This window comes from Cyclopterus lumpus, chromosome 8 (assembly GCF_009769545.1).
Source record: "Cyclopterus lumpus isolate fCycLum1 chromosome 8, fCycLum1.pri, whole genome shotgun sequence".
In the NCBI taxonomy this organism is placed as follows: Eukaryota; Metazoa; Chordata; class Actinopteri; order Perciformes; family Cyclopteridae; genus Cyclopterus; species Cyclopterus lumpus.
In genome coordinates, this window is record NC_046973.1 from 20,523,913 (window position 1) to 20,535,204 (window position 11,292).

The following is an 11,292-nucleotide window of genomic DNA, read 5'->3' on the forward strand; positions in this document are numbered from 1 at the left end:
TACTGGTCTGGAGACATGGTTCTACTGGTCTGGAGACATGGTTCTACTGGTCTGGAGACTTGAGACAGCCCCGGTCTGGCGCTCCCTGGGAGCTCCAGTCCGTCTGTGGAGAGTTCCTCCTTTCTGGCCCCACGATCGTGAACGCTACATGAGTATTATTTTTGCCATTAAATATTGTTAAACTTAACTCATTGAATCCTGAATTTCCTGCAGCCACGGGACCCGGAGCTTTGAACACAAATCTTACAAAACCCAGACTATATCCTTGGAAAAGTTAAGTGTTTTATGATCGGTCCCCAATTACAGACCCTTTCACCTCAAATGGTGCATTTAAATATGACTATGATGATATGAAATATGACTTTTAAACCCAGACTATATCCTTGGAAAAGTTAAGTGTTTTCGATCCTAGTAGTTTTGGTTCAGAGAGAATCCGATCACATGAACCGTGTCTGTGTAACAGAGTGACCACATTGTTTTGTTTTTTATAAATGATGTATTGTCTTGAATGAACTATTTAGCAAAACATCTGAGGTGTTCGGCTTCTTGTGTGTGTGGTCGTGTGATTTGTGTGTCGTGTTTTGACAAACTGAGTCCTGTTTTCAAAAACGTGCTGAAGCCAATCATTAAAAATAAATAAATAAGAAATACAATTAGAAGAAATACAATGTCAAACAAGCTGTAAAGATAGCTTGGAAGCTTGTTAGAAAAAAAAATAGGATCCGTATCTCAGAATTATGACGAGAGAGAGAGAGAGAGAGAGAGAGAGAGAGAGAGAGAGAGAGAGAGAGAGAGAGAGAGAGAGAGAGAGAGAGAGAGAGAGAGAGAGAGAGAGAGAGAGAGAGAGAGAGAGAGAGAGAGAGAGAGAGAGAGAGAGAGAGAGAGAGAGAGAGAGAGAGAGAGAGAGAGAGAGATGTTCCTAACTTCCATTTTAACATTTTTAAATGAATTTTACTGAATTCGGAATTCGGTATATTATGTCGACAATTTGTATAATGAATAAAGTACAAACATCATTCAGAAGGGAAATGAATCAAGGGAGGAGTTTCAGAACCAGGAAGCAACAACACTCCAGGTTGTGTTCATTGTCTGCAGAGTCTCATAACTACTGAGAGAAGAGAAGACGTTTGAAACCTGGAAAACAGCATTGATCTACATCTGCAGCCTCCACGTCGCAGGTAAGCGCTGGACTTTATATGAGATATTAAGGACAGAAAGCACCGCGGGGGGCTCTTATTGGCCGGTTGAAAGCTGGAAGATCGTCCCTGTGAAGGACAAACGAAAGGCTACACGTGATGTTACACATAGAATTTGAGTAAAGAAGTGCCCTCTCCCGACTTGAAGACAAGTTGGTCCTCTTGGGGACAGACACACTATTGCCAGATCTCTACATCTTACGTTACATTAGTAAGAGTAACGTAGGTTGATGGCGACGCTCCCCACGTTAGAGTGTAAACTTAAAACTCTCCAAAGTGTCAGTGGCTGATGTAAAACATGAACATTTGTTTTCCTTCCAGCTGCTCGTGGTCATGGACGATTTTGTTCGTGATAAATTAACTGAATGGGATCTCAGCGAGTTGATAGAAACATTTAAAGGTAAAGTATTACAGACAGTGTTCATACCAATACTGAAACATCTAACCATCTACAGAACTAATAGAACTATGAAAAATGCTTGACTAAAAGTTTTAAGGCAATGTGATAAATCAGTGTTGACTAATCCTGGTAGTTATTGTCTGTTCAGAGAGTAAAGAAGCCCTAAAGCTAAAGACCGGACATTCACGCCCTGTAATGGTGCGTTTTTTTTCAACTCTGGCGAAATTTCGCAACGCCCGGCGAAATTTCGCAACGCCCGGCGAAATTTCGCAACGCCCGGCGAAATTTCGCAACGCCCGACGAAATTCGCAACCAAACGCGTCTGTGCGTTGACTTTACATGGGATCCAGACGCGGAAAGAATTCGCGACCCGGTACAATTGGGGGCTTTGTATTTGGAGGGCTCGGTCGTTAACCCCCTCTCTCTAGCCAATCACGGGGAGGCAGTGTGGGTGCTGTTCGATGTGCGTGCCTGTGATTGGTGGAGCAGAGGGGAGGCGGGTTTGACCTGTTCTGGACACGGGAGTGAGTTGAGTTAGTTAAACGATTACAGTGCTGTTAGCGCAATGCTGCGTTCACACCAAAAGCGTTGCAGATATTAGACACGGAGATAGTTTACACGGAGATAACGCACTGCTTACACGGAGATAGTTTACACCGAGATAACGTACTGCAGACACGGAGATAAGGCACTGCAGACTGGGAAGGGTTTTCGGGGCGCACCGCGCAAGTCCGCTAGGGGCTCAGCAGAGGGCGCTAACGTCACGCTAGTTACTCCCAGTGGGAAACTAATAATACATTGTAAATGATATTGACAAAAATAATAGGTAATAATGCCGACAAAATAAGAAGAAACAATATATAAATGATATGGATTAGTAATAACAGTAACAATTGCAAATAATGGCCATTCATCATAATAATAATAATAATTAACTATGTTACATCTGCAGCAGTTTGAGATTCATTCTTGCATGACTGAGATTCATCTGTGTTTTTAAACTGCAGCTCAAGGCATCGACAGAGAAAGTTTTTACTTTCTGGATCATCAAGATATCGCCGTCTTGATCCCAACCGTGGGACCAAGGTCAAAATTCAAGAAGAGACTCAAGTCGTTAAAAGTAATGTTCTGTGCACACAAGTTACACTAATACTGTATTTATAATTTACAGGAGCACAGACTTCTATTGAATGTTTTCATGGCACATAATTGATAATAATATTTCATAAAGCAAAATTCAGGAAGAGACTCAGAGATTACTTGCAGGTATTATTTGAAATCATGCTTATTTAAAGTGGGAACAATTTGATAACCAACTCCTAATTGGAGTCAAAGGCAAAACATGTATTAAGTTAGTAGTTCACACTTGTTTCAGCATGCGCTTGTGAAGTAAATATGACATGTGCATAACATGTGTTCACACTGCAGGGCTGGTCAGTTCTGTGATTGCACATGAAAACTGAATGGAGACAAATAAATCCACTTCATGGAAAATATCACCCATCCACTTTCTTACAAAGAAGTGGATGAAAAGATTGATGCAACTCTCTAACAAGAATTGTATTGATCTTCTCTACTAATTATGAAGAACTAAGGGAATAAGCCTAGTTCAAATACAGCCTTCAGCAGATGCAGAAACATTAAGCATGTGTCAATGTGAATGACAGCTTATCGAGTCACATGTTATATGACAGCCAATTGATAATAATATTTCATTAACAATAACAGCGTGTCCTGGGATTGTAACATTTATTCACTTTTATGAATTTGCATCTATTTTCTTTCGTCAACAGAAGGAACAAAAACCAGGAAATCCAGAAGTAGTTGATTCGTCTGCTCAAGTAAGTTGAATAAAGTTTAAATCACTAAGGTATCATAAGGCATTTATTATAATAATCCAGATCATATTGTCAAAATCTGCTCAAACCTTCACATGGCCACCAGTATTGATTGAAGACACACATGTTCATGTTCACCCTCAGGTGTGTCCGTCCACCAGTGGCAAAAGTAATAAAGGTGAGATACACGTTATCTTATTGATCACATGCATTGTTCATTTAAGTTGTTACGGTCATAATATCTTGCTTTGACTAAGCAACTATACTAATACTGTAAACAACACATTGTTCTTCTTCTTTTTTTCAACAAAAAATACCCAATAAGGAAAGAGAAGGTCGGATCTTCAGGGTGAGTCCAGCCAATGGCGATCCCCAACCAGAAAACCACGACTTGACACAAAACCAGCATCATTTCAAGGTATTTATAATACTTTCCAAACTTTGGTAACCTACAACTTACTAGAGGGTTAAATATTTGTACTTAGCTTACTTACAAAGCAAATGTCTGTTTCTGTAGCGTTTGTAATCCTATCAGACCCCAATCAGTCAGCAGCATATATGCAGGTATCCATAGTAACGCTGCGTATGCTTCAATGTAAATAGCTTAACCGTGGCCTTTAACGTTATGATGCTTTGAACCCAGACCGTGGTTTATCATTTGCTAATCTGCCACAGTATCAGCATGATGATCCACTCTGCAGCATCCTAAATGGACCTCGCGCTTCACCTTCTCCTCCTCATTGTGCATAACCGCTTACCTGATACTCTGATTTACGGTCCTGCTGAACATTTCTTTACTTTCATTCTGACAGAGGAAATACTACTGTCTGATGTGAAAAACATCATGAGTGTTGTTCATCAGAAAATACCTCAACAAGACAACAAGCTCAACAACTTCCTGAGGTAAGTTTTAAGTTTATTCAATTATCCATATTAATGTTCTACGGGCCGGGGTTTTGAGCCAGGCATCATGGGTTTAAAAAAGTCTTAATTTACCAAAAATATACAGCAAATTACTTTTAGTACAATATGCTGAAGAGGGCTGTTCATAGACGGATCTCTTTCTGATTTTGACACATTGTTTTTATGTTTTGTACATGAATTAATTAACCCACACTTAAACTCTTGTACAACAGGAGAAAGATTGATGATTTGGAGACGGACAAGAGGGAGGTGGTCGGTGTCTTTGGTAAAACCGGGGCTGGAAAGAGCTATTTGATAAATACCGTCATTGGAGAGAGCAACCTCTTGCCCTCTGGAAGCATCAGTGCATGTACCTCAGTCATGATTAAAGTAGAGGCTAACATGCAGAACTTAAAGTATGAGGCAGACATTGAGTTCATTACAAAAGAGGTAAAATAAGATGAATATATGTGTATATAAAAAGAGAGGTGGTTGAAAATATACATTTGTTGATTACACATTATGCCATTTCATTTAACAAAGTTAAAAAGTATTCTTTTTTATTTTGTATTTAGGAGTGGAAAGATGAGTTATGGTTCTCTAAAAATTTCCTTCGGGATAGTGCGGATCATAAAATGAATGAGGATGAAGAGAAGGATCGTAAGGACATTGTGGAAAAGCTGTCAGTGCTGTATGGAGAAGACTGGGACAAGAAATCTCCTGAAGACCTCATGGATGACAAATATTTCAAAGAGATCCCAGAATTTCTCAATTCCGATAGGAAGATGTTGACAGGCAAAACAGTAAGTAAGAGTAAACATCTTCATAAGAATCCATCTTGTCTGCATCACAGTGACATATTATTTAGGTTTATGTAATATGCATACTGCCTCGCCATTCCATGTTTGGTTTAGTTCATTGGTAGTTCAACACGTTTAAAAGTAAAATCAGTCTGTGAAATGTTCCAGTCAAGTGGCCTTGATCCACCGTCCTCGATCACTACAAACTCGTATCAAATTGACCCTTTATAGAAAGAAAAGTGTGTCTACCAGCAACTAAATACATTTAAACAATTGTTTTGACCAAATCCAATGAGGATTTGTGCCCAAACAGTTTACATTAAGATTAAATGTATTATTAAATCTCAAATTTGCTTTTGTTCACATCTTACTGGAAAGCTGCGTTCAACTTGTAACAATAATAGTAATTATTTGATGTCAATTGGTAACCTTACTTCCCAGCAGGTAAACATGACTTATGGAGCACCACAAGGATCAGTACTTGACCCTCTTCTTTTCAGTTTATTCATAATCCATTTTCATAAAGGGACACTTAGTGCTGACGATGCTCAAATCTACACTTCTCTTTCACTGGTAGGCTGTGCTACCATCGACTCACTTTGTCACTATTAAATAAAGACAGGACGGAGGTGGTTATCTTTGGTGGCCTTCAAGAAAGATATAAGATTATTGCAAACCTTGATTCTTTATCTGATTGATTTTAAAACACTAAACTTTATGGAGATTAGGACCAAAGGTCATCAATTTAAGTTGTCAACAAAAATTTAAAAATTTGTATCCACTTCAGGTTTAGTATTTCATATTTGTAAATCCAAATGTAGCATTTTGCTTTTGTTATTTCAATGATAGGGTTTCTGTTCTAATTCTTTTGTGAAATGTTTAAAGCAGTTAGAAGTTGGAGTCTGTACATATAAATGAAATCGCCGTACGTTGCTTTAATCTCATTCTATTATTTATTTCAGACTGAAGCGCTATCTGCAAAATTAGTGCTATACACAAAAAACGGATCAAAAGTAAAGAGGTGGTATTGGCCACTCGTGAAGTGTGTGACTATCAGGGTGCCAAATAATGATCTCCTGAAGCATGTCACACTTGTGGATCTTCCTGGAAATGGGGACCGGAACAAGAGCAGAGACAAGATGTGGAAAGCGGTAATTTATCACATGCAATGCTGTTTATTGGGTTTTACTGTGTTGTCTGCAAACTGTGACATCATGTTATTACAAAGTACTGATAACCATCATCATTAACTTGCTGTCACGTCCTTTCAGGTCGTTGGAAGTTGTTCCACTGTGTGGATCGTGACTGACATAAATCGAGCTGCAACAGAGCCTGAAGCCTGGGAGATACTGAAAAGTGCCTGTCGCTTCATGGGAAATGCTGGCCAGTGTCGGCAGATCCACTTCATCTGCACCAAGTCTGATGAATCAAGTAAAAGTCCAGACCGTCCGTAAGTGATTTAAGATGTCAAAAGTACATGTGCATGTCTATTAAAGTTACTGTGAGGATTTTTTAAGTGGTTATTAAACAGTCTCAATAATAATACTGAAGCCTCTATATGACTACAGTATACATAAGAAAACGAGACCATCAGCAAATAGATTGTTTATTTGTATGTCGTCATTTTCAAATGCAAATGTGTTTTTATTTAGTTCACCAACAGATATCCGTGATTTCATTTTGGAAAGAAACGTTGACGCCAAGAAAGAAGTGATCGAAGAATTCAGCAAACTAAACAAGGTTAAGGTGAGTTTAATAGACTGACAGAAAGTAAAACACAGTTTCTACAACTACAAGCATGCCTTTAAAATCTAAATGTTTTCTTTTCAGAAACATTTCAGTGATGGAAGTTTAAAAGTGTTCACAGTAAGCTCCTTCGAGTTTCTTTCAAAGACAGTCCTCGAACCAAAAGAAACTGGTAGGTGAAGTCTCCAAATATGAGCACATTTTGATTTACTTTGACAAAACAAACCAGAATGACTTATTGGATTATGGCATTTAAATGTAAGTATGTTGTGTAACTGTAAGACGCAAACTGCATTTTCTTTTACAGAAATACCTGAACTTCAGGAATTTCTGAAGGGTCTCAATGATTGTCACTCAGTGACATTAAACTATGTGAAAGGAGCTCTTGGGATTCTCTCTCAGATTCAAGGGGCCAGACTTAGAGATGGGGTAAGATCAAGTCATAAAATATCTTTCTTTGTCTTTAATCATTAAAATTGACAGAAAACAGGATGAAGTCAAAGATAGATTTCTTACATGTAATGTTTAATTAGTTGTTTTCCTGAATTTGTGTTGCTTCAGAGAGGCTGCATAACGACAGTAATTAAAAACATGTATGAAATATATTAGAGCTTTTGATGAATTAATTGCTTTAAATACTGAATGTGTTGTTGATTTCAGGCTGACATAAAGACAGCTGTGTGCACAGACTTTGGACAAAAGATGAAGGATGCACTTGATAAAGTCCGGAAATCAATGGAAGAGACTCATCAGGCTTTTGAAGAGTGCCTCAGTGAGGGGGTTGAGAAATCTAAAAGTTCATGTGGAAAAAACTTGAAGTCGGTCATACATCCTGTACGTATTTGAATTATAACAACATCATTACACAGATTTTGCACTTCATATGAATGTCTTAAAAATGTTTCTCTTTTGTCTGTTTTGTTTCAGAACATACCAGGTAATGAGTTCCACAGGACACTGAAGTCCATAGTACAGCACGATGGCACCTACAAAACAAGAAAGGGGAAACAAATAAACCTCAATATGAAGTTATCTTCATGCTTGACTGAGAGCATTGATGAGAAATTCAAGAAGACCTTCCCGTAAGAAATGACTCAATAAAGACAGAAAACGCTGTGCTGGCAAATTTGACAAACTGGAAAATGTTTAGAATAAACAAATGATACATTATACAGTTATGCAAATTATGTGATATAATACATACATACAAATTACATTATTGAAATGTGTTCACATGTTTCAGAAATGAAGGAGAATGTGGACAATTCAACGGAGTCCTCAATTTGTTTTCCCTTGACACGGAGATGATGACAAAGGAGAAAAAGTACAAAGATGTCAAACTGCAACTGATATTTTTGAGCACTGAGGTAAAAGAAGACAATAAAAAAAACAATCTATATTATCTTGATTTTATTTAAAATATGTTGACATATGATTCATATTCTCCCTCTTAGGAAGACAAGATAAAGACAAAACTCAACAAAATCATCCGCAATCGTAAGAAAATGATCTACAGCAGTCTGACAACAACAATTGAGACAACCATGCAGGAATGCTACGACGGTACGATAAAAGATCATGACATAAAACCTGACACTGTAAAAATGCACATTATTCGTTGTAATTTTGCAGACTGTAATTATAATCAAATGTAATTGACTAAAGTTTTCTGTTTTATTGTAGTTGCAAAACAAAAGAAAGGACCGGGCAGTCTGAAAGACATGAGGGACACTATTAATGATTACGTACTTGGGTCAAAGGACGTCATGTTTCAGACAGCTAAAGATGATATGTTGAACCAGCTGAGGGCCTTGATGGTTTGTAACATTTTATAATACGTCATATCATGAGGATTTATTAAAACATGCTGTGCTATTTATTTGTATCTACAATTCTAGGGCATCATATATATAGATATATACAGTATATATAATCAAGTGGAATATGCATCTTTTTGAATGCTGCTTTTGCTACTAAAACACAGCAGGCCCTTTTACAAACTCAGCTATTGTTATTAGTCTAATACATATTTTTGGCTGTGAGTAATGCAGATGTTTATGCTGATTTAGAGAGAAATCCTTGAGGTCCTGGAAAAAACAATGCAGGAATCAATCGATCTGTCGCTCAAGACGGATGGCGTCTCAATCCCAGGTAAAGGCAACGAAACAACGTAAAACATGATAATCACTAATAATATTTGATTGAAATTAACAAGTCAACAAATTTCAAATACTGTAATTAATAGTGAACTTGATGTTTTCTGGGTTCTTTTTAGATGTTGAGATTGAGCTTGAGATGGTGAAGAACCACTACAAAGAACTGATGGGAAGTCCAGATGAAGAACCACTCATATGGTAAAACTGCTGAAGTAATAATAATAATTATAATTATGCCTCCGGATTGAGCTGTTCTGAATAATGCTAACGATGTTTTTTATTACTGAAGAGCCCTGATTAGAGACGTGAGGCCTCCGGATTTGGTCTCAACCATTTTTGTCAAGTCATCTTATTTTCTTTTTTTGTGTATTTTTTATTAGCTTGGTGTGAATTAAATGCAGAGATATTTTATATGTTCAATATCTGGGAGGGTATTTTAGCTTTTAATTGATTAAAGTTCGGATGCAGACATAAACTGTGTGGGGGGTGAGAGCGGGATGTCCTGCAGCAAAGGTCCCCAGTCGGGTTCAAACCAGGTACATCGTGGTTTACACGGTACAGGTCTTTGTTACCAGTCCACCATTATGGTTTTCATGATTTAAAAAAAAGTTTTTTGTCAAATTTTTAATCGTAGTTTAGTATTGGTTGACTGAGATTGAAATTCCAATGATTTTATGGGTGTTTAACATAAATCCTGAACCTTGATCACAGTATGTGGATTTTACAAAGACTTTATATTTATAGCCTTTTATTAAAAGAATGATCTGACCTTTCTTTTTCATGTTCAAAGAAAACACTTGCTTACTGCTAAATAATGTTTTCTTAGTGTGTTAATCCATTTATCATAGTTGGATAGAACTAGATGATAGTAATACACCAGCCTATCTGGTTTCTCATTATTTACTGAAATATTGTTATGTTTTAATCTACTCTAATTCTAAATGCATTTAAAGTATCTGATCAGGTATACTGTGCAATAAATTCACTTTCAGAGTTCCACATGTACTTTGGCTTCTTTGTCCTTTAATTTGTAAAATGATCTAAAAGCTTCTTCTGGTTCTCACATCAGTTTTTATTGTGAGATAAACAAATAATTTGTCGGTTTGTCCTGATAATGATTGCGCTTCATTTACAAACAGGTTTAGTAAAGGTCTGTTGTTATTCATTCGGGATTCATGGAATGTGTTATACCTGTTTATGGGCCATAAATAAACAGGCATCATTCTACCAGTTCCTCTTTCATTACTATCCTAGAAAGATAATGCAGGTTGAGTCACTATATGAACTAATCACATAATAATGGCAATATATCAGGCCACCAGTGAACCTTCCTTTTTGAAGTGGCTGACCTTGTGTGCCTGAAGGTTAGATTATTTTCAGGAAAAACTGTTTGCATGAGTTTATTTGTTTTGGGTACAGCAGCATTTATAAAGACGTTCCCCTTGCAGGATTAATAAAGTATATCTATCTATCTAGGATGGGTCCTGGGAGTTTGCCCAACCAGTTTACATGTGCTTTGTAGACCTGGAGAAGGCTTTCGACCGGGTCCCTCGAGGGTTTTTGTGGGGGGTGCTGCGGGAGTATGGGGTGCCGGACCCGTTGGCACGGGCCATCCGGTCTCTGTATGCCTGCAGTAGGAGCTGTGTTCGTCTCCTCGGTAGTAAGTGAGACACGTTCCCGGTGGGTGTTGGCCTCCGCCAGGGCTGCCCTTTATCACCGGTCCTGTTCGTGACCTTCATGGACAGGATATCTAGGCGCAGCCAGGGGGCGGAGAGGATCCGGTTCGGGAGTCTCGGGATCGCCTCTCTGCTGTTTGCGGATGATGTGGTCCTGTTTGCCTCCTCGGACCGTGACCTCCAGCATTCACTGGGGCGTTTTGCAGCCGAGTGCGAAGCGGCAGGGATGAGAGTTAGCACCTCCAAATCTGAGGCCATGGTGCTCTGCCGGAAACCGGCGGATTGCTCCCTCCAGATGGGGGCAAACTGCCTACCCCAAGCGAAGGAGTTCAAGTATCTCGGGGTCTTGTTCACGAGTGAGGGTAAGGTGGAGCGGGAGATCGACAGGCGGATCGGTGCGGCTGCAGCAGTAAAACAGGCGCTGTACCGGTCCGTCTTGGTGAAGAGGGAGCTGAACCGGAAGGCAAAGCTCTCCATTTACTGGTCGGTCTACGTTCCAACCCTCACCTATGGTCACGAACTCTGGGTCGTGACCGAAAGAACGAGATCTCGGATACAAGCGGCCGAAATGAGCTTC

The 11,292-nt window shown here is 38.8% G+C and overlaps 1 protein-coding gene across 2 annotated transcripts; it reads left to right on the top strand.

The window, feature by feature from the left end:
• The first annotated feature begins 890 nt into the window (after nt 1-890).
• Nucleotides 891-10,044, top strand: LOC117735328 (nuclear GTPase SLIP-GC-like). 2 transcript variants are annotated; one of them, XM_034539872.1, is made up of 22 exons: nt 891-1,178; nt 1,518-1,596; nt 2,604-2,716; nt 3,390-3,437; nt 3,579-3,612; nt 3,760-3,852; nt 4,247-4,337; nt 4,571-4,787; nt 4,913-5,140; nt 6,100-6,288; nt 6,409-6,587; nt 6,790-6,883; nt 6,968-7,055; nt 7,191-7,312; nt 7,544-7,717; nt 7,811-7,965; nt 8,127-8,250; nt 8,338-8,446; nt 8,567-8,700; nt 8,953-9,034; nt 9,159-9,237; nt 9,329-10,044. In XM_034539872.1, coding segments are annotated over exons 2-22 (2,421 nt in total). In that variant the 5' UTR covers nt 891-1,178; nt 1,518-1,529; the 3' UTR covers nt 9,330-10,044. The 2 variants fall into 2 exon arrangements, with proteins under 2 accessions (XP_034395763.1, XP_034395762.1); XM_034539871.1 differs by having other exon boundaries at nt 9,159-10,044.
• Nucleotides 10,045-11,292: the final 1,248 nt, after the last annotated feature.

Coding starts and splice junctions, on each gene's coding strand:
- LOC117735328 (XM_034539871.1), top strand. CDS start 1,530: ATGGACGATTTTGTTCGTGATAAATTAACTGAATGGGATCTCAGCGAG. Junction 7,056..7,190: donor CCTCGAACCAAAAGAAACTG/GTAGGTGAAGTC, acceptor TTTCTTTTACAG/AAATACCTGAACTTCAGGAA. Junction 8,701..8,952: donor ACCAGCTGAGGGCCTTGATG/GTTTGTAACATT, acceptor ATGCTGATTTAG/AGAGAAATCCTTGAGGTCCT.